This window comes from Chroicocephalus ridibundus, chromosome 6 (assembly GCF_963924245.1).
Source record: "Chroicocephalus ridibundus chromosome 6, bChrRid1.1, whole genome shotgun sequence".
Lineage (NCBI taxonomy): Eukaryota > Metazoa > Chordata > Aves > Charadriiformes > Laridae > Chroicocephalus > Chroicocephalus ridibundus.
The window spans coordinates 471,659-493,882 of record NC_086289.1 but is presented as its reverse complement, the minus strand read 5'-3'; the positions used below and the strand labels follow the sequence as shown (position 1 = coordinate 493,882).

The 22,224-nt window shown below is 51.0% G+C and overlaps 1 protein-coding gene across 2 annotated transcripts in view; it reads left to right on the top strand.

The window, feature by feature from the left end:
- PWWP2B (PWWP domain containing 2B) overlaps window positions 1–22,224 on the top strand; it is a 66,630-nt gene that overhangs the window by 5,044 nt on the left and 39,362 nt on the right. Inside the window, exons 2-3 of one of the 2 annotated variants that reach the window (XM_063339550.1) lie at window positions 2,699–4,367; window positions 17,342–18,159. In XM_063339550.1, the coding sequence (XP_063195620.1) occupies window positions 2,699–4,349 (1,651 nt within the window). In that variant the 3' untranslated portion in view covers window positions 4,350–4,367; window positions 17,342–18,159. Of the gene's footprint in view, window positions 1–2,698; window positions 4,368–17,341; window positions 18,160–22,224 lie in introns of those variants that run through there. The other variant, XM_063339551.1, reaches the window with a different exon arrangement.

Sequence of the window (22,224 nt, the reverse complement as noted above, 5' to 3'; positions counted from 1 at the left end):
AAGTGGAGGCTGATGATTGAGTTTGGGTGAGGAGCCCCTGCTGCCGGGGGGCTCTTCCTCATTGTTTGGACATTTTCCTTGTATTTTTGTACCAAGTGTAAAATAGCAGGACCCTACCTTAAAAGGCTTCTGGTTAAAATGGCTTAACAGCCACTGCGCTTCTCCAGCGCGCGTCACGAGCTGCCGGTGTGCACCTGGTGTCCCCGTGTCCCCTGGCCAGGCAGAGTGGGAGGGCTGCCGAGGGCCCTGGCTGCCCCCTGTCCCGCTGTGCTCCAGGTTAGCCTTCGTCCAGGGCCGTGCGATGGCAGCAGGGCACAGGTACCTGGGCAGAGGCACACTGGCTTCCCGCCCCGCTGCGCTCCCCAGGGACGGCACTGACCCACGGGCTGCCATCAGGCTGGGGTCTGCGGTCTGGTGGCAGGGTGGGCCGGTTCAAACCTAGCAGGGCTGGGACTTGCTGAAACGTTAACTTTATGAGTGTACGTCATCCCGCGGGGTTAACCTTTGAGTGCTTCGCTTCTGCCAAGCGAGACGCTTGGTGCCATGGCGGATCCTCAGGAAGGAAGTGCTGCTCCCAGCCAGGCTGTGGGGAGCAGGAAGGTCGGGGCTCGCCTGCAGGAGCAGAGGGAGCTGGACTTGGGTCCACACGAGGGCCAGAAAATTTGTTCGTATTTCTGGTGTGACCAAATTAGACAATCTCATTGTATAAAATAACCGAAATTTATAGCCAGAGCTTTGGAAGTGATACCACTTCAGTTGTTTTATGAACGGTGCTGACATCTTTGGCTGTACAAACTGTACTTGCTCTCTTGGTTGTCATTTGAAAGACACCTACATTCTCAGTTGTCTCGGTTTAAAAAAACCCCTCTTAGAACAAAAACATTTTGTTCCAAATTATGCGGTTTTAACAGTGTAATCCTCTTGACTCACTAGCATTCGAACTTGGAGCTTCCCAGTTAAGCTGAACTGTTAGCTAAACAGCCAGTTCTTGCACTCTCACTCTGGATAATGGGAAAGGACTTTAATTCAGAGTCCCAGTAACTCAGGGATTCTTTTTATTTCAGTTAGAGAAGGGCAGTGACTTGGTACCGGAATCAGACTAATTCCTGCTTGCCTACTTTATGCAAGCTTTATTTTTAAACTTGGTGGGAGTCTTCATGGAAATCAGGTGAGAGAGATGCAGCCTGCAGGTGTCTGAGAGAAGGAGAATGAAGCCAGTGGATTAGGGCCATATTAAATGGGATCCATGTTCCCCATTCTCCTGTGGTATGTTTAAAAGGCCCCGCTCTTTTTTTGTCCCTGATCTCGGATGGTTCATCACCTTTGGTAACGCTGCTGTCTGCTGATGCTCCTGTGGGAAGGAGAGACGTCGCTTTAGGATCCCTCCCACAGCAGAGCCATGTGGCCGGGGCACAGAGCTGAGGAGGGAGGGCACTGGCAGCCGGGTGCCTGGGTGGAGGGAGGAGGTTCCTCTCCACCAGCAAGCCCGTGGTGGTGACGTGCTCCCTTGATAAGGGGATGTGTGACTGCGTGGAGGCCTTCAGCTTCTTTTCGGTGCCCTTCTGTGTAACAGCTGGCAAAGTCCTTGTCTCTGTGACACCACCAAGAAACCCCTCCCTTGCTCGTGGCTGGAAGGAAGACTGTGGCTAGCAAGGAGGGCAATGGGGAGTGGAGCATCCTAAACCAGAACTAGTGTTTGGTCTGTCACTGTTCTCCATCTCTCCAGCTTCTTCGTGGCTCACCCATGCAGCATTTTGTTGTTATTAAAAAGCTGAAATATGTCACTAATGGTGTACTCTCTACAGAATTCTCTCTGGAAAGCCAAGATAGCGAGCATTGCCCATTCTGAGTTGGTGTTTCAGGACAAATATTTGTCCAAGTGCTGTGTTAGCATAATATTTCTAATGTCAGGCCAAGGGCATAAATTCTGGTGCAGAAACCCAGAGACATGAATCACAGTTAGGTGTTTCAGAGGATTTGCTTGTGCCAGTATCTGTGCAAGATATTGTATCCAGACTTTGGTAGCCTGTAGTGAGACTTGGCGTTGGACAATAGTACATCATCATTCTTAATCTTGCTATTCTGTATTCCTTATTTTAACAAATAACATCATATATGGAAAGAGCGGGGGCAGAGGAGCAGAGCTGTGTGCTGGTGAACCTGTGCCTTGAAAGTGCAAGTTATCCGTCCAAGTTGGGTTTTCAGATTTTGAATGAGAAGCTGAAAAATCAGCCAGGCAAGTGCAGCGTGAAGAAAGGAAGTTTAATAGCTCCCAGCAGGCTTGCATAATCTGTATCACAGCCCTCCTCGTGGCGTTACCAGCCTGCTGGTAAAATAAACCGCTTTGTGTGATTTCTTAGAGCAAAACTTTGTGCAGAGAGTTTGTGGAAATAGAGATTTTGATTTCTGTGCCTTTTCTGGCAGAAGAGTAGGACGCACTTCCTAAATTTTGAAATGCTGTTATTTTTTTCAGTGGCAGAATTGACTGCCTTGTTTTAAAAGTCAAGGGAAAAATGTTGTGCTGTTAGTATGTGGAAGTTGTCGGAGGATTGCGGGGGTGGTGGTGGTTGTTCTGTTGTTTTTGTTTTTTTAAAAAAAAACTAGCATGTTTGTTATGCACAGTCTTCCCAGAGAAACACCTTTCAAACATCCTGACTCTTTGTCTCTTTCCTTCCCTGTCCTTCTCACCCTCTTTTAGGTCTGGATTGTTTTGTCTCCCGTCCTCCTTCCCCAAGCACGAGGACCCTCCTGCCAACGCTTGCGCTAACGGAGTTGCTGATGGTGGAGATGCTGGTGGCGGAGGTGCTGTGCAGGGTGAGACAGAGCCGCAGCCTGCTGGTGAAAAGCCTCCCAAAGGAAGCGGGGATGAGCAAGTACCCCCCCTGCTGCCCCCCCCGCCGCCTGGCAGCCTTCCTCCGTACCCCCCCTACTTCGAGGGAGCTCCCTTTCCTCGCCCGCTGTGGCTGCGGCACACGTACAACCAGTGGGTTCCTCAGCCACCGCCACGGACTATAAAGAGGACGAGGAGGCGTTTGTCGCGGAACAGAGACCCAGGAAGGCTTATCATGAGCACCATCAGGCTGCGGCCAAGGCAGGTGCTCTGTGAGAAATGTAAAAACACCCTGAACCCCGAGGACGCAAACACAGCGAGGCAGAACGCTAAAACCAGGAGGAAGCTGAGCATTCAGGACAAAGAGCAGAAAAAGCACAGTGACTCCGACTACACGGAGAAGAGGAACAAAAGAGAAAAGAGAGAGGATGACAAGTTTTCTGGGGAACTAGTACATCGAACGCCAGTTATAAAAATATCCTACAGTACTCCACAGGGGAAAGGTGAAGTTGTCAAAATCCCCTCCCGGGTTCACGGCTCAGTCAAACCGTTTTGTCCAGAGCGAATATTGCAGAACGGAGGGGAGGACCAAGAGGAGACCAGAGACTCTGAACGGTGTCGAGAAACCAAATGTTTAATGGACAAGTCAGCAGGCAGCCAGCTTGCTTCCATTCCAAAACTGAAGCTCACGCGGCCGGTGCATTCCAGTGCGGATGTCCCACCCCCAAAGATACGGCTGAAGCCCCATCGCATAAATGATGGTCAGAGTGTTTCAATTTATAAGGCAGAACTTATTGACGAAATAAATGTCCTACAGAACAGCAGGGAGTCCAATCCCGGCGCATTTTACAACGATGAGTCCACAGACAGAAGTTTAGCTGAGATATCGTCAGGGAGTTCAGGTGAAGACGATGACTTTAAAAGATTTCCCCAAGGTAAAGATGGACACGATAACTTGGCTTTCCTTATGAATTATCGTAAAAGAAAAGCAGATTCTTCTAGTTTATCAGTGTGTAGTAATGACAGTCTAGATGAATCCAAGTCTTCTAGTTCAGAAGTAACATCACCAGAACTGTGTGACTTTTTGCCTGGTGATGATGCATCTGTCTCTTCATCTTCAAAAGATGAGCGTAAAATCGTGCCGCCGCTGACAGTTAGACTGCATACCCAAAGCGTGTCTAAATGCGTCACAGAAGATGGAAGGACTGTTTCAGTGGGGGATATTGTTTGGGGTAAAATTCATGGTTTTCCATGGTGGCCAGCACGTGTTCTTGACATAAACCTTAGCCAGAAGGAAAATGGGGAACCTTCGTGGCGAGAAGCTAAGGTATCATGGTTTGGTTCTCCAACGACGTCATTCTTATCTGTTTCAAAACTCTCTCCTTTCTCTGAGTTTTTCAAACTGAGATTTAATCGCAAGAAGAAAGGGATGTATCGGAAAGCTATCACAGAAGCTGCAAAGGCAGTAGAGCATCTGACTCCAGAAATAAGAGATCTCTTAACGCAGTTTGAGACATAGCTTTGCCTCCAGTATCAGGTGAGTGCTTGCTGAACTAATGCCTCCCCCAAAAAGCCTCTTGTGTTTTTTAATCAACGTTCCACTGTTTGGTTGCATTTATTTTTCCTTAAAAACTGAGGTTGGCAATTTCTTAAAATTAAACGCCTGTCTGTAAGTTGGTGGTGGTAATTTCAGAGGTGATAAGAGCCTTTTGTTCCAAAGCTTTGGGGGGGGACCATGGGGAATTGGAGCCCCTGCTCCCAGGGGGGAGCACAAAGCAGTTGATATCGTGAGAAACCAAGCACTGCTTGTTCAAAGAGCTAATAAAATTGTAGTCATGTATTAGCACTGTTTACAGTGAGGGTGTAGCGAGTGTTGAGGGTACTTTGTTTGTGTCAGAACTAATCTTGTGTGCCTGGAGGGCTAATGGCTCCCAGACTTCCAGTTTCTTTGAAATATCTCTTGGTTCAAAGAGCTAAAACTCTTCTTGGAATTGAGATTATATTTATCATGTCGAGGTACTGATGCCCAGCAGTTACCCATAAGAGTTCAGGGCCCTTGGAGGCCCTTTGCTCCCCTGCAGTTTCTCTGACCCCTCTGGTATGGATTTCTTGTGAAGTTACTTTCTTTATGGCTCTTCAAAATGATTGTACAAAAATTTGCCTTTAACTGGGGAACAGTATTTCAGTGTTTCTCACAGCACTTGGGGTTTGGCTTGTGTCTGAAAAGTTGGTGCGTTGCTGAGGAATGCCCTGGATCACCAAATTAAATTCTTTTGGGCTTCACCTGCAAGCTCTTTGTTTGAGGGCAGAGGGTGGGAGCTGGTTCTCTGTAATGTCTCCACGTTTTGCTTTTACTGGTTGCAAGCATGGAGGGGGATGGGACTCCCTTTCTCATCAAATAGTCAAAATTTTGCTCAGGATGAAATTTTGGTACCTAAAAATACAGGATGCGGTGTGACTGGGAATATAAATACCATCTGTAATTTCAGTTGATGCTGCCTACTACGCTGCCCTCAGTGAAGCCCATAGGAAAACTCCAGCAGCTTGAATAAGATCTAGAATCGTCTTACAACTTCCCAGTCGTCACCATCCAGACAAAACTTCATTTGTGATATGTTAGCAAGGGGTCTGAAAACTGTAACTAATCATTAGGAAGAATCTTCTTGTCAAAGATCTTGCTTTATACACTGTGGTTCATTATGTCGTCCCCTAAATTTTTCTGCTCTTTTTTTGTGCTAGAAGGCCTGGACGTACACAAGCCGCTACCACTCCCGCTGTAGCCTGTCTGTTCTTCTCTATCTAAGCAGTGTTAAAGCCGTGGGACTATAGTGCTCAGTGCTCATGTAGTCCTGAGCGGGGGAAAAGGGATTTATTTTTTTGTACCCTCTGTCATGGGACTTGACCACTTGCTTGAGTGTGACGAAGGACTTGTTTTGCTTGAGCTGTTACTCCATCCCAGCAAGCCTGTAAACAGAGCATGGCATATTCATCCTGTCTGCTCAAGGTGTCTGGACAACTGGACGCTTGAGCAAGTAAAAATGTCTAATGGCAGCAGCAGCATTTAAGCTTCATCCTTGATCTTGCCCCTTCAAATGCTGCTTAACTCTGGATAAGGACTTTATTATATCAAGAGTGTTTGGATTGGACCCAAATTCCTATTAGCTAGGTCTGGAGTATAAATAAACCTGAGGCCCGGAATACGCTGTCCTCACCAGTGAGAGAATCGTGGTCAAAATCCATCACTCCTGTACGAACAGTGCTCTATTTAAAGGAGCAGCAAAGCTTCATCCTTCTTCGGAACTGTCCTCACTCTGTGTGTGCAGCTCGGGCCAGCTTTAGCAGACCAGAACTCACCGTTACTGACAGCGCTCTGCGCTGTTGTGGGCTGCGGGTGGGCTGGTATGCCATGTCTGGTGGCTTCTGGGGAGGAGAAGGGGCAGGGTGAAGAAGCACCTCATGCTTCAGATCAGTCAGATTGGCCATGCCAGTCAGTCCGTGCAGAGCAGGAAAGCGTGTGGCCAAGAGCAGCAAAAAGTCCAGACCTGGCAGTCAAAACGGGAGGATGTTTGCCCATCACACGTTAGCCTAAGGAAATACTGCCTGGTCGTATCAGTAGGACCACTGCAGATGTGGTGCCAATGGTAAGACCTGGCCAGGAGATGCGGGGTGAAAGGCTGTAGGGCAAGGCCTCAAGAAGGAAAAGAACCACTTGCTCCAAAGGAGACCTGGGTTATTGAAGCCACAGTGGGCATCTGAGCTATAGGTGCTGAGCAGAAGGGGTGGAGCAGGTTTGTAAACTGGGGGAAAGAAGAAGATGTTGAGAAGGATAAGAAGACAGTGATGGGATGCCCTGGATTAGAGCAGACCCTTCCTTCCCTCTGGGCTCTTCAGCCAAACCTGTGTATATGGGTGTATAGGTACATTTAACGCATAGCACCATCTCATTACCCTCCTTCAGCTGGCTTTCCACGGGTGGCTTTCTGCCCTGCGCCTGAGGTGAGCTGCCAGCACTGCCTGCCTCTTTGGAGGTGACGTGATCGTTGGATAACAACTGCAGTTGCTCAAAACTTGAAAAGCAGAACAAAACAACTTCCTGTGTTCCGCATGTCACGCTTAGAGTCCCCATCAGAGCGGCACGGCTAGTGTTTTGGTACATCACTTCTAAAACAACTCACTATTTCAGAGACTTGTCCTGAACCTAATTCTCTCCATTGAATTTTATTGCTTTCCTTCAATTTCCCTACGGTAGAACTGAAATGTTTCCATCAGTTGTTCATCGTCTGTTCTTTCCTGAAGGGTGTAACTTAATTTTTCACTAATGTTTGCAATTCCTGAGTCATAGGACCACAATGACACTTGAATTACGGTTAAATACCTGGAAGCTTTGAGGCCTTTTCGAGGCACTGCAGCCTTATGTCTGTTAAAGTAGTTTCTGAGAGCAGGCGTCAGGCTGGTCCTGCTGCACCTTGCTGCTGTGAAACTCGTGGTGCTCTGATGAACCGGCGGCTGCACGAGGGCTTGTTATGGTTAGCACCGGGTCCAGGAGGTGCCTTTGGCAGCAGCACTCTGCTAACGCCGCTCGTGCTAACCCTGGGCATGGCAGGTTGCGGCTGTTGACATTTTCTGTTGTGAAACTTTTTGTCTGCTGGCATGTGATGCTGTTCTGCAAAGCGTGGAGGGTAATTACTGGAAAAAATGCACAAACAATTCAGGTAATTTGTGGATGCATATCAAACTGGAAGCAATTGGATTTTGTTTTTTTTAAAAAAAGCTTGGTTTGAGCTGGGAAAGCTGGTATGATCATTTAATGTTTTTATTATTCTGTTCTTGTATGGTTTTTGCAAACAAAATACTTTATTAAAATGCTGGCATTAACTGACTAGTAAAATAAGGTTTCTGGAAAAACAACAGGCAGACTAGCAACCTGTAGAAATCATGTTTGTAAGACACTTAGTTGAGAGTAGTGCCAGGAGAAAAATGCCCACCCAGCATCTTCTCGTAGCGCTTTGTAGCTTCTGCTCGCGTGTCACGTACAGAGAGCCGCTGTGTGCGCTGCCGAGGTGTCTGCGCAGCAGCCGGCACTTGGTGAGTTATTCTTACCTGGTTTTACAGCACCAGACACTGGTTAAACTCTGCTCGTTGTGCTTTTATGACCACAGGCCTCTACTGTTAGCAGAAGGTGACTGTGACCAGACCCAAGGCTCTGGTAGTGCTAGGAATGGACAGTGTTACTTAGAATCACAGAACGGTTTGGGTGGGAAGGGACCTTAAAGGCCACCCAGTGCCACCCCCTGCCCTGGGCAGGGACACCTCCCACCAGCCCAGGTTGCTCCAAGCCCCGTCCAACCTGGCCTTGAACCCCTCCAGGGATGGGGCAGCCGCAGCTGCTCTGGGCAACCTGGGCCAGGGGCTCACCGCCCTCAGCATGAAACATTGCCTTCTTATATCTAGGCTAAATCTTCCCTCTGTCAGTTTAAAACCATTCCCTCTCATCCTATCATTCCCCTGATAATTCCCCACAGAGCCTGACCTGGCCCTGTGCTGTGTCGGCAGCCCTGTCCCACCGGGTGGGAGCCGGGGGGTGGCCCGATCCTTCCCCGTGGCTGCCTTGAGCACAAAGGCTGGTTGCCCCTAGCCCAGGCTGAAGGACGTTTGCCTTTCTCATAAGGAAAACCCATCCGAGGGCTGGGAAGTCAGAGGGAGGCCATGGTCTGGCTGCTCTTGCTTCACAGCGCGGCTTCCTCCTGTGGCCTGGGGTGTCCGGGGGCCGTGCGGTTGGATTGCTGCTCCCTGGGGTGGCTCCTGGCACTTGCTTCTCTCCCTGCTGCCCTGGGCTGGCAGCTGAAGAGGGGTCTGGGGTGCTGGTGCCACAGAGCCGTGGCCGGAGGGCAGGGGCACAGCTCGGCACACCACCGTGCCTCCCGGGAGAAGGCCAGAAGCAGCTGAGGCCGATGTTCAGGGAGTCACGGTCGTGTCACCAGGGTAGACATCTCGGTGCCGTTTGCCCAGGGCAGTGCCGAGCTCCCGGTGGGAAGGGGTGGCTGCCCGCGCAGTCAGCTCCCGACGCGCAAGGGGCAGCCCTCCTTCCAGCCCATCCCGACAGAGGCAGCTTTGCTTCCCCCAACTTCCCTGCGTCACTGTTCGCGAGGCCATGCTGTGGGCCTGGTGGGACGCCCGTCATCCGCCACCCGTGTCAGCTGCGGGACTCTTGTCCCCAGGATTGTTTCAGACAGAAAAGTCTCATGAGCGCTGGAGCGTTGCCTGCGGCGTGCCAAGCACCTCTGTCTCTGGCGGGGCAGTAGGCTGGGGTGTGGGACCCGCTCCGAGAGCTGGTCCTGCAGGGTTCGGCACTCCCGCCTCGACATCTTGTCTTGGGAATAAGAAAGTCTCTTGTACTTTTGCATTTTGCTTTCTGTTCACTTCCCTGATAATGTCATATTTAAACTTGAACCTCAAATTCCTTGAGCCAAACAACTGCTCTTCTGTTGTCTGCCGCAGTGATGAGTGCCCCAGCTGATTTCTGGTTTTGTAACCGTAGGTTTGCTGCCGTACCCGGGGCGCTGTGTTCAGCCGCCAGAGAGATGCGGTGCATCATGCTGAGCACGCTGCTGCTCTGCAGGGGAACCCCCGCCCTGGGCAGGAATGGACCCTTCGGGGCTGGTGTCACACGCGGTGGTGGGGACGAGTGGCGGATGGGGCCACAGCTCCAGCTCTGCCGCGGATGGGGCGCGAGAGGGAAGGAGACCCGTGTTTCCTAAGGTCGCCCTGTCCCTGCTCCAGGGAACACATCGCGTTGGGGGGTCAGGGGGTTTTCAAGGAGCGTGTGTTGCTCCGGCCGTGCTGTGTGGTGAGGGTGCTGGTCTGTGCTGGGGCCTCGGCAGCCTGAGCAAACCCTGCAGTGCCACAAGGCTGGGTCCCTTTGCTCCATCATCCTCCCGAATCGCTCCTCAGGACAGGTCCCTCCCCCCTGCAAACAACCCTTTCGTGCAGTAAAAATTTTTCTAAAAACTGCTTGTAGATTTTCATATACATCTCTGCATGAAACAGGTTTACAGTGTGTGTATTCAGTTGTTTTTTCAGTCTGGGAAATCCTTTATTCTTCCTCCTTTTCTTTATCCTCTCTACCCCCAAGCTGTGGCTGTGAAACCATTAAACTTGAAAATACTGGCTTTTGAAGGTTTTAATTTTACTGCTATTAGCTTAATAGACCCTCGGTATCAGTACATTGAGCCATTCATCACAAAAAGCACACTGCTACTATGTACAGCAAAATCAAAGCTTATTGCATACTTGCTATATATAGTAAGCTCTAATGTAAAATTTGGAACGTTGGGTTATGACTTCACCTTCAAAGATGTTCAGGGCTTTGTATGTGCATGTAGCCAGTACTGCCTGCCAGCAGTTTATGGAGCAACATAAATCACTCTTCTTTTTCCTTTTCCCCCTTCTTTTCTGCTCCGCCAGTGGTGCAAAAGGTTATATAACTTTATATAAAGTTGTGGTGCTGATTGCTGTGATAGCTAAATTTTTAAAACACCTGCCTGCTCACGTGAAATATTTCAGCCCAGAAGATGAATGCTTGAGATTTTTCTTGGCGTGGTTGCTAGATGGTTCAGTCAACTAAAACCAAGCATCCAACTTAATTATTGTTTCTCAGTCTTCCTCCAAACAGCTTGGAGTCAGCGTCCCTGCACACTAACACAAAGTAGGAGAACAAGTCTAAAATAGACTGCGCTGCATACTTGTGTGCCCCGGCGCTGGGTGTCTGGAGCTGCACGTCTGGTGGCGTCCTGCTGATTTTCCTGTTCCTGAAAGCGCTTGCACATTTGGCTTGTGACCACTGCGACTGCCTTTGGAGACATCTAGATCCGTGCTGCTTCTCCCTGTTGGTACCATCTGTTGCCCCTCTTTCCCTCCGCTCTGCTCCTAGGTGTATTTTTTGGAAATGCCAGCAGGCCATACATTGTGCTATTTCTAACTGTAAACGAGCTGCACAGATGCCCAAGAATGCGATCTGCTTACGTGAGCTGTAACTTCATCTGCCGAAGGAGATTTGTATCAACCAAAGGGCTTAACGACTCCCTTGGAAGCACAGCAGGCTCCTCTCTGGACTGAGGATCTCCAAGCCCCATCTGAAGCTTTGGGCCTCTAGTTGTGCTTAGCCGAGGGTGCCCGCGGTCAGCAGAGGGTGGGTGTCCCTCTGCTGTGACACTAGCATGCTGTGTGCTCAGTGCCGGGGGGGTCTGTGTCAGGGGCTTGGGGCAATGGGTGCTTTCATCATAGAATCACAGAATGGTTTGGGTGGGAAGGGACCTTAAAGGCCACCCAGTGCCACCCCCTGCCCTGGGCAGGGACACCTCCCACCAGCCCAGGTTGCTCCAAGCCCCGTCCAACCTGGCCTTGAACCCCTCCAGGGATGGGGCAGCCACAGCTGCTCTGGGCAACCTGGGCCAGGGGCTCACCGCCCTCAGTGTAAAACATTTCCTTCTTATATCTAGTCTAAATCTCCCCTCTTTCAATTTAAAACCGTTCCCCCTGGTCCCATGGCTCCCCTCCCTGCTCCAGAGTCCCTCCCCAGCTTTCCCGGAGCCCCTTTAGGGACTGGAAGGGGCTGGAAGGTCTCCCCGGAGCCTTCTCTCCTCCAGGCTGAACCCCCCCAGCTCTCTCAGCCTGTCCTCCCAGCAGAGGGGCTCCAGCCCTCCCAGCATCTCCGGGGCCTCCTCTGGCCCCGCTCCAACAGCTCCGTGTCCTTCTGCTGTTGGTGCCCCAGCGCTGGAGGCAGCACCGCAGGGGGTCTCCCCCGAGCAGAGCAGAGGGGCAGGATCCCCCCTCTCAAGGTTTCAGAGGAGTGCGCGGGGGCCAGGCTCCGCAGAGCAGCTCTGCTTCCCGGGCCGGGAGAGATGTGCTGTGTCTTATGTGGTGAGATGTCTGGATGAAGAGCCTGGAAACTTGTTTCTTTGAAAACTTTTACAAACAATGTAAAAATGACACTTCTGCAGCTTTTCCCAAATTGCATTTCTTTAATGTTTCATTTGTAGACAGAAATGCAGGTGTCTGAACTGCGGCTACAGGTCCCTTTTTCGCAGCGAGCAGGGCGAGTTGGGCAGGATGGGGTCGGTCAGAGGGCCAGCTGACGCGCGCGTTGGAGCGAGCAGCACTGCTCAGCCCAGGGGGTAAAGCCCAAAGCCCTCCTGAGGGCCTCCTCCTGCCTTCTGGGTAGGGCTCAAACCTTCAGCCTGCTTCTGTTGCAGTTAAGCGGATGTTTGCAAACTCTTGAGCACCTCTGAGTTGCACATAGAAAGGCTGCTTTGGGCCAAGAAGGAAGAGGGGATTTTTGGAAACGGGGATAGCTCAGTGTAGAGAAGGGTGCTTGTTCCTCTGGAGGAGAGGAATGAACACGACCTTCATGCAATAGCCATGCGTTGTTAATGGCACGTGCGGCTGCTTGGCTCGTGAGGTGTGGTGACACAACGGGGTGACACAGACGTTTCCTGTTTTAACGCTCAGGTGTGGAAGATAAGACTTTGAACCCAAAAATCGATGTGAAGACTCCTAAATGTTGAAAAACTTGCAGATTTGTTTTTCAGCCTTGATACGTGTTTTGTTTTTTCCACAAGTGCCCACCGCTGACACGGGGATCGGGGTCAATGGGAGTGCGTGGGCTGAGTGATGACCTCCAACTTCAGCCTAATAGAAGACTCGAGGAAGCTGCTTGCCTGTATCCTGCAAACTAGATGAGGATGAGCTGCTGCCTGCTTTATTTTTTTTAAATCTTCTTGATGCACCTGTTCTGCACTCCATATGTACCTTTACAGAATATGTGGGCTTTGCATTAGCTAGTTTACGAACTCGCACCTCCTGAGATTATGCACATCTGAAATGGGCTTCTCGCGTCCGGCAGTGATGACAGAGATGGGGCTTAATGTCTCAGCTCCTGGAGTGCTTGTACTCTTCACACGGACGGTCCCTGCACCCCAATGGCTCTTCAATCAGTTGGAAAGTGCTCTCTTGCTTCTCCTGGTGCTGTCTCTGCCCCGGAGCAGGAGCAGGCTGGGATCCTGCGGTGTGCGCCGGTGGGGATGGACATCCATCTGGTGGGTGAGGGCACGGGCTGGGTCTCTGCTGGTCCCGAGGCTGCCAGGCTGGGTCCCGGTGCCTGTGCGCAGCAGAAAGCTCTTTGTGCCCAGGTCCCCGCAGATGCAGCGTGGAGCGAAGGTCTGTGTGGCTCCTCTGCCCGTGCAAGCCAACGCAGCTTGTGTTGCCTCAGCAAGAGGGTCACAAACGCTCCCCGGCATCTCGTGCCCGAGCCGTTCCCCCACGAGCTCCAGAGCGGCCCAGCACTAGTCACATAATCATCCCTGGGCACTGGGCATGCACGTCTCCCTGGAAATGAGGAGCTGGACAATTTTTTAATGAAGGCTTTTTTTCATTAAGTTGATTATTTCTGAAGGAGTGAATGCTTTTAACTGACATGCCAGTTCCTGTTTAATCTGCATTAGGTTCTTGCTATTGTAGGATCGGACAGACTTGTTTTCTTTATAAAGCGTATTTCCTGTGTGTTCTCTGCAGTTGAAGAAATTAATTGTAGCAAAATTACTGGTTCAACTTCCTTCATGAATGATGACGTGCTCTATTTTGATTCAAGCCAATAACCTGAGCCTTTTCTTCCTGCAGAAAGCAGCCCTTTCTCAAAGCAGAAAACCCTCAAACCTGATACAGGATTTTTCATAGGGATGCTCAGATGATAGAGTTTAATACTGGAGAACATGGGTGCTGGGCTCTTCATGTCAGCTGGATGCTGATGCCTTGGGAGTTGGGGACGGTTCCAAAGCCCCGTCTGGCGGGTTGGGGATGGGGGTCCCGGCTGCGATCTGGTAACCCGCACTCACCCCGCAGGAGGAGAGCATGGGAAGGAAGGACTTTTCCCCGGATCGCTGCCAGCAGTGGCCCCTCTGTCCTTCCCCTTGCATTCCACTGGCGACTCAGGCTGTGAAGCAGGTCCTGCCTTTGGAAGCGAAGTGCTGCGGGAGCCGCCCAGCTGCCTGTCAGAGCCCCCTGGTTTCCCCAGCCCCGACCCTCCTCCCAGGCCTGCGGGAAGATGCAACCACTTGATCCTCCCGAGCTTGAGCCAGGGCTGCCTCGCTGTCCATCCTCCGAGGGGAATGTCTGGAGGAAGACTGATTTGGCGATGCTCAATTACAGCGTGCTGGTAATTGCATTATGATTAGAAAATACTCCTCAAAATAAGCTGCTGGGGTGGAGAAAATGAGCAGGCTTCTCACTGCCATCGCCTCCCAACCTGCCAGGACACACAGGGTAAGGGGGCTTGGGCAATGACGGCAGAAGGGCCGGGGCTCTCCAGAGAAACTGGCTGAAAGAGATGGGTTCTGAACTCCGTCTTGGACTCCGGCGTGTCTCCTGGGCTTCACCTGGAGCTGTCTGTGAGTGTCTGGTGGTGGTGGCGCAGCCCTGGATGCCCAGCAGCACACCAGTACAGGCAGGAACCCTTCCTGCTGCACCTGGAACTCTCATGAAGGCAAAATGTGCAGGGCCCAGGGTGCTCCCCGTGCTGCGGGGGGGTGCTGGGGGTGTCCTGCGCCTGTCTCGCCTGAAGGGTCAAAGCGTGAGTCCCCTGAGAGGGCAGAGCTGGTGGGAGCAGGGTCCCCACGCATCAGCACACGCGGGATGCAGTGATCTCGGAAGATAAATCGGCTTTCTGCACTCTGCTCCAGCTGTTAAAACTGAATTTGTGAATGGCTGTATTTGATCCAAAGCTTCATTTTTTTTACTATGAATAAGCACTTGGCTTCAGGAGAGCTTTCTTGGCTTTTCTTTCGACACACAGCTTAGCGCGCAGGCTGCTAGATCATGCCGTTGTCCTGAGTCAGTCGGTCAGTTATGTATTCATCACTCGTGTGTGTCGAGGCTACGGCAATGGCCAGAATGGGGTGTTCAAGCTGCTGCTCTGTCTTGAAGATTTATTTTTTTAACAGAAATCTCTGAAGTTTTCCAACAACAAAGTGAGAGTGTATGCGTGACTGTCTCTGTGTTGCTTCTCTTGAACGCATGTTGAAAGCTCCTGGGTCTGCTCAGGGGTTGCTCAGAACAGACACCCGAGCCTCTGCCCCGAGCCGGGCTGCGGAGCTCCGTGTCCCCAGGCTGGGGACGAGCGCCCATCCTCCCACCCACAGGCACACAGCACTCAGCAGGGTGGTGAGGCGTCGACATTTCGAGACGTGGAGCATCAGCTGCTTGAAAGCAGTTTGCCATTTTGCCGGTGGCAGCAACTTTCTGCTGCCAGAGGAGAGAATCCGCGGTCCTTGCCCCCAGGTAATCTCGGGGAACTGCTGCTCTCAGTCTCGTCCCGGTCCCTGCGCCGGGGCAGCCTCTGGCCCAGGCAGGAGCCCTCCCTGGGAGGCGGTTTGGCAGCGTGCTTCTGTCCTGATGCTTCCTTCCTCCAAGTCTGAAAATCACAAAGAATAAAACCGGCCTGAGGGCTTGCTGTTACCTCCTCAACGAGGAAGTGCAGTTTTTCCTGTTTAGACCAAATATTCTCAGTCTGTAATCTGTCTCTAAAGGGTCTACGTTTTGCAAAAATTGTTTGAGGGATATTCTGCCGAGTCCATGGACCTCACGGAGGCTTTGGTAGGTGTAAGATAAGAAGTCTGCAAGTGAAGTTGTTGTGTGCTCTTGAAAATCTCGCCATTCATCGGAAGGCAAGTGAATAGATTCTCCTGCAGGATTAAGTATAAATTTATACTCTGTCAATGATAGGTAATAGAGCCTTGTCGTGAGACATTCCAGTTTCTTAGGAGCAGGATGATTCTGCCAAATACTGAAGGTATTTGAAGAAGGTTGTGAAAGGTTGTGAAACCTGCTTGCAGTTCTTCTCTGGAACTTAGATCTTAGGGCAGATGCTTGTGGTGTGTTAACTCAGCTCTTTGGAGTCTCAGCTGCGTGGGCAATACGGAAGGTCGTTCTGGATGCTGACTCGCGGCGAATCGGTGTCACTTTGGTTCCATGCCTGCAGAAGAGGTGCTGCTGCGCTTTCAGCAGCGCTGGAAATGTGATAGTCTTCCTGTGTTTGGTGCTGGCGTTCTTGGTTTATTGTGCTCTGTACTTGCAAGTCACCAGCCTCAACTGTGAGGGGGTTTTAAAGGTCTTTGATCTCTCGCTTTGTAGCATTAATCCTGTTTGTCAGGAACACGGACTTGAGCCTGTGTCCTGTGGTTCTGACTGGTCCACGTGAGTTGATTTGACACAGACGTGTGTTGGGGCCTGTCAGACTTTGGAACTGGCTCAAACTGAATTGCCTTTGAAGTGTGGTGCAATGATGCTTTTGCAATTGAAAAGTGTAAGTGTGGATCTCCATGCCATTTTTTCATTCATTTCTGTATCACTGAGTCGTTTCACGTGTCTTCTGGTTTCTCCGCTTGGTCTTGAAGATGAACGGATGCTCCCTTTGAAGTCTTGCAAGGCTTCCACTCTGTAACCTGACTTGCAGGGCCAGCGCAAGTGCCTCTTGCGGGCAGGGGTACAGATGAGGACCTCTGTCTTAGTAGTTTGTTGTTTTGACAGGCACATCCCTCTGCCTTTTCAAGCATCTTTTCAAGCCTGTCACTGCCCTCAGTCTTCATGGCTGGTACCTGGTGAGGTGCCCGCTGACAGCAGCGTGGCATCAAGCCTGGGCAGCCTCCTTACCTCTTGGCAGCTGTGATTTGGAGTGCGTTGTTCTGCACTTCTGAATTCCTAATGAGCATCTCACCTGCCCTCGTTGCCTGAAGGCTGGTCGGTCGTGCTCTGATGTGTTTGGGTACGGCCACCTTCATACCAGTGTGTGGTCCTTCAAGAGGTGCTGGCTGTCCCAAGGGCTCCGCGGTGCTGCCACCACAAATGCTTCTTCTGCAGCCGGCAAGGAGCAGTGGTCCGGGGAGGGAAGGGGAGCCTGCGGCGGGGGGCCGAGGGGAAAGGGTGTCTGTTCCCTCTGAGGGCAACAGGAGAAGGTGGCGGGGCTGCTCTGCCTCTGCATTAACAGCGGCTGGGGCACTGCAGCAGCAGTCGATGTCTTGAGCAGTTGCAGGTACTTAGGAAAGCTTCTGTACGGCTTGCTCTCAAGGGGAGAATAATCCTGTTTTATAGATTGTGTTTGAAAAGTGGAGGCAGATGTTCTTCACGTGGCTCTCTCCGTAGGGACTCGTGGCAGATTAACCTACAGTAACCCACCCCGAATGGGGACTTAAAAGTCTTTAAGCCAGAGACTGAAGATTTATTATCGTCACTGAAATTCATATCATGTCTATCTTGGAGACAATTCCTACTCTTACTTCGGCTTTGTTAACTTGACGAATTTCTTCCCAAGCTGTAGCTGCTCTGGCTTTGCCTGCTGGGCCGGCTGGGAGCAGGAGAATTCCTGGCTATATTTAGAGGAAACCCAGAGCGTGTGCCTTGCCGCTAATGCCGGTCCCTTCCGTGCCGCCTGCAGTAACCTCTCCCTCTTTCACTTTCTTCAAGGTAACAGAAGATAAGAGCACAGCTGTTCTCCTAGAGCTCTGGTCACGAAGTCTGTAAACACCCTGACACGCTCCCCAGGAGACTCTGGAGGTTGCCGTGCGCGTGGCAGGAGGACGAGCTTCCTTGTCAGCTTGCACTGCTTCTCGTCGGGGACAGGTGACAGGCACCGGGACATGGAGATAGGAGGCTCTTCTGGTGTGAGGCTGGCAGGAAAGTCTTAAGGATATCTTACCCTAGGATGAGAATTTGACAAGTCATACGGCAATGAACTAGGAGAACAGCAAAAACCACACCTTGGAATGTATTTATTACTTAAAAGTTAGCTATTCTTGATAAAATCCCCCAAAATATTGCTGCTGCTTATTTTACTTACAGATTTCACACACTTGTTAATTTTAAAGCTACCAAACCTCTACTCCATACTGTACTCTTGAGAAATGTAATTGGAGCAGGACATGCAATAGAATGAAATCGTTGTAGTGTCTTAAGTACCATGGACTCACTTTTGTCTCTATTAAAACTTGGAAAATGTGCAACACAGAACTATGTGGCTATCGTTGCATATGTTAAAAGTTTTTCTTGTCATTTACTGCAGAGCTGAGAGACTCAATGTTGTCAGGTATGTTGTCAGGTACGTGAACAGGCAGTCGGCTGCCAGCTTGGCTGGGCTTGTGTCTCTTGTCACCCGGAAGAGCAGGCAGCGCAGCCTGGCCCGCTCCTGCGGCGTGTGGAGAGGTGGGTCGTCAGCCCAGCAGCTCCCACTGGAGAGTCACTTCACGTTTTGAAGTAACTGTTGTGTTCACACCCGGTCAATGAGTGTAATTTAAGGCCCCTTCAACCCATGCTGTTGGGTAGAAAGGATCTTCATCCTTACACGTGACCAGAAATGATTAGCAGTCTTTAAAAAACAGTGAACAAACAGCCTACAGCTTTGTGCCAAATTTAGAGTATAAATGGTTTACTAACCAAAGTGACCTCTGGACAAGCTTTTGAAACTGTGTCGGTTATTTTTTTTGGGTTTGCATTAGTCTAGCTTTCCCTTGGTTTCCCTCAGTCTAGAAGCATTAATTTGTGGTCATCTGTTGCTTCTGGTGCTGGAGAAAAGAGTTCAGAGTTGTGGCTGGTAGGTAAAATGTTGTCTGCATGTAGAAGATTACCTTCGAGCTGCAGGATCGTTGCACAGATTCTGCTTCCTGTTTGTTCTTAATCTGTTGCAGCAAACACTGTGATGAACTATTGTCGAATTAGAAGAACGAGCGGATCGGAAAACACGCAAGCTCGTGTTTTCCTGGTTCATGCTGGTGCATATTGTGGTCTTCTGAATGTCAGCAAGAGAGGTCAGAGCTTCCCTTTTCTCTGTAACGACACCGAAGTTTAACAAGAGGAGTTCAACACCAAAAACCCCTTCTGCTGAGTCTCAGTAAGAGCATACAATGAGTCAAATGTGTTTCCCTCAAAACAGTTGGAAGACTGTGGTGTAAAACATGCAGGCTAAAAGGCAGTGCTGAAATAGGACATCTGTCTCCCCAGAACCATTTTGGCCACCTCAGCAAACAAATCAATAAGCTTCCTGTTTTCCAAAAATAAGTGCCAAAAGGACAGCAGTGTGTAGCGCAGGGATGTGTTCTGCACCTTGTGTGAAGCCTTTATGAAGCAGTTGTTTACCTGGGCGTCCGCTTTGCCCATCTCCAGACTCCTTGGCCGGCAAAGATGCTCCGGTGCAGTGAGCGTTCCCACTCACGGAGAGAACAGTTCTGCCTTTCTCAGCCCGTCTGTCTGTCTTCAGGAGTTTCTTTGTGAGCTTTTTTCTAGCATCTTCTTGGGCTAGGCCTAGGGCTAGCTGATGGCTGTGTAAGGTAGTTTTTGTGTTGTCTGCTCACACAGGCCTTTATTGTACAAAATCCCTGCCAAAAAGTGTTGCAAAGCTTTTTGGCTGTAGCATTACAGCAGTGAGCTAAAGGGAGTTACAAGCAGCCTTCTGTTCATTTAAAAAATTATTTAAGAAAAGGCAAAACAAAAATAACCAACCCCTGACTCCCCCACACTCAGGAAAAGCGCTTGTCTGCCCCTGTCTCGTGAAGGGCTGCTCCCGCCTCGCGTGGAGAGGCTGCTCCGTGGCTGGCGGAGACGCCAAGAACAAGAGGTGAATCCCGGCTGCTCTCCCGAGCAGATGTCCCTCAAGTCCCATGATGACGCAGAAACATCCTTAAGACCAGGCGTCCGGTCTCTGATGGGTGTGAGAGAGAATCCTGGTACCTCGTGCCTGGGGCCACTGCTTTTCTCCCGGCTTGGGACGGGGAAGGTAAGCTCACGTCCAGCCTCCGCCACGCAACGCTGGATGTGGTCCCCAGGATGGAGGTGTTGAAGAGAGGATGTCCCAGAGTTTTTTCCCGTGATCATTTGGCCCTGTAGTAAGACCCCTGGTGCACATAAACGTGTTCTGCCAGATGTTTAACTGTAGAGTGGAAACCTGTCTGTCTTCTGCTAATGCCTGGAGCGTCACTGTCACCTCGTGCCCCCAGAGCAGCAGCTGTGCTCCTCAGCGCTGGTGGAGGAGTTCCTGGTATCCACGCGAGAAACCTTCCTGGTCTTCCCTTGTGGGTTGCTGTGCCTTGCTGCCTGAGACTCCTCTCCAGTGCAGAGGTGAAGGGGAAAATGTCAGGGTTGCCCCTCGCCAGGTCCCATGTCAGCGGTGGGAAGGTTCGAGAACTGGTTCGCGGCCATTTTCCGGCAGGGGGGCTGGGGAGGGACCCCCCTCCAGAGGCCTGGAAGGTGGCATGTGCTGGAGTCCTGTGCTTGCCGTTACCCTTGTGATGCCAGGTGTCCGGACACGCGTGTGTCCCCGTTAGCACCAGCCTGCAGGATGAAGCAGACGAGTGGAACATAAGCACTGAGGTGAGTCACTGGATTTTTCCCACTTTACTGAGAACTGCTAGAGAGAGTTTCAGTAAAAACACGGTAACAGAGCAAATAGTGCTTAGGCGGCGTGTGAGGGGACCGGACGCTGGGGTCCTTCTCTGCATCAGTGGCTCGGTGCCAGCAGGGGGTTTGAACACCAGCCCAAAACACCATCTCAACCAAACGCACAACTTTGCGTCTGCACGCGGGAGCTGAAGAAGCTGGCTCGCCTCACCTCGGTGAAAGGATGAGTCTTTGGTTTTGGCAAGGCTTAGAGAAAAAGTCTTGTAGCAAATTGCTTTTTTTGCCTTGGCCATTATGCAGATAAATGAAAAGAATTTCTCAGCAAATGCAAAAGCATAAACCAAGAGCACAGTGATGGTTCATTTCTTAACTGATTTTAAAAAGCTAACGTAGAAGTTTCTAAATGTCATTTTTAATAATGTGAAGTTTGAATGGCTTACTTTAGTCTTTTGTTCTGTCACAGGAAAAGTGCTGTTGGGTTAAAAACTAAATGCAATGTTCAGGAGTAGCAAGTGGTCTTTAGTATCTCTGTGGTAGGTTCTGTGCTGCCCACTGAACGCCGTTCACAGGTTCCTATATGCTGTGAAATTTCACTTTGTTCAATTTTTAAGGTTTCCCTCCTTATACTTTTAAAACTTGTGCCTGGTTTTAGGCAATGGTGGGCCTTTTTCAGTCTATTTCAATTCTTGCTGTAGTAAAGTCTTATTTTAGTCTCCGCTGCTCCGCACTGTGGTTTTGGAGGTTTCCTCCTGAACCCTACAGCTGTGCTTCAGCTCACACAGCTGATTTCCGAAATGCAAGCCCTGCAGAATCCGAGGATGGTTTCAGTGGGGGGGTCAGTATTTTATTCTGACATTATTCAAACCAGTACTAAACCTATCAGTATTTTTTGTAATAAGGCATTTTGCTAACATAATCGATAGATTTTGTGTGCATAACCCACATACCGTGTGCTGGGCCTCACGTCTGACATGCCTCCCCAGCTTTCCCGGAGCCCCTTTAGGGCCTGGAAGGGGCTGGAAGGTCTCCCCGGAGCCTTCTCTTCTCCAGGCTGAACCCCCCCAGCTCTCTCAGCCTGTCCCCACAGCAGAGGGGCTCCAGCCCTCCCAGCATCTCCGGGGCCCTTGGGGCCGGGCAGCACTGGGGAGGGGGCGAGCAGGGAGCCGCAGTCCCTGCCCGGCTGGCCTGCTTAATTACCTTGGTTTGCACTAATCACTTTGGCTGTACAGCTGTACGGTCAGGTGGGTGTCCCTGCGGTGGGTGTCCCTGCGGTGGGTGCCTCCGTCCCTGGTGTCCCGCGAGGAGCACCACATAGACAGAGGTGACCGCGGTGCCCAGGCGCGGCGTGCCGCCCCGAGCGCAGGGTCCCTTGTGGGCCGGGTTAGCTGAGGGGAAGGATTTTTTGCTGAGCTAGTGTTGGGATTGTGGCTCTTAAGGATGCGCTATTTTAATAACCTTTTGTTCTGTGCTAATAAAGCATCTGAGTGACTTGCAGAATAAAAAACCACATGGTTTTAATTCCATCAGGGATCCTCAGGCATAGATGAGATTTCTACCGGTCGCTTTATTGTGGCTGGTAGTTAGCATAGCGCCCGTTTCACGCCGGTAAGGGCTGGCAGAGCTGCCGGAGCTGTCGTACCCTCTCAGCGGCGCAGGCAGGCTGCTGCCGGGGCTGTGCCGGGGCTGATGGCAGCAGCGGGGCTGCCATCCCGGCCCAGACTCGCCTCGGGACCCTCGCTCTGTGGGTCCTGCTGTGCTCCCCGCGTACAACAAATCCCTGCCAAGCACCGGTGCTGGTGGCAGCAGGGGTGAAGGGCAGCCTGGGATGATGGTGGCAAAACATCGCAGCACCTGCTTCTGTCTAAATAGCATCCGTGATGTTTTCCTAAAGCTTCTCCTTTTGTCTCTCTCCAAGTTTCACGCTTTTCTGTTCTCCCTTCTCCGTTCGGGCACTCCCCGGG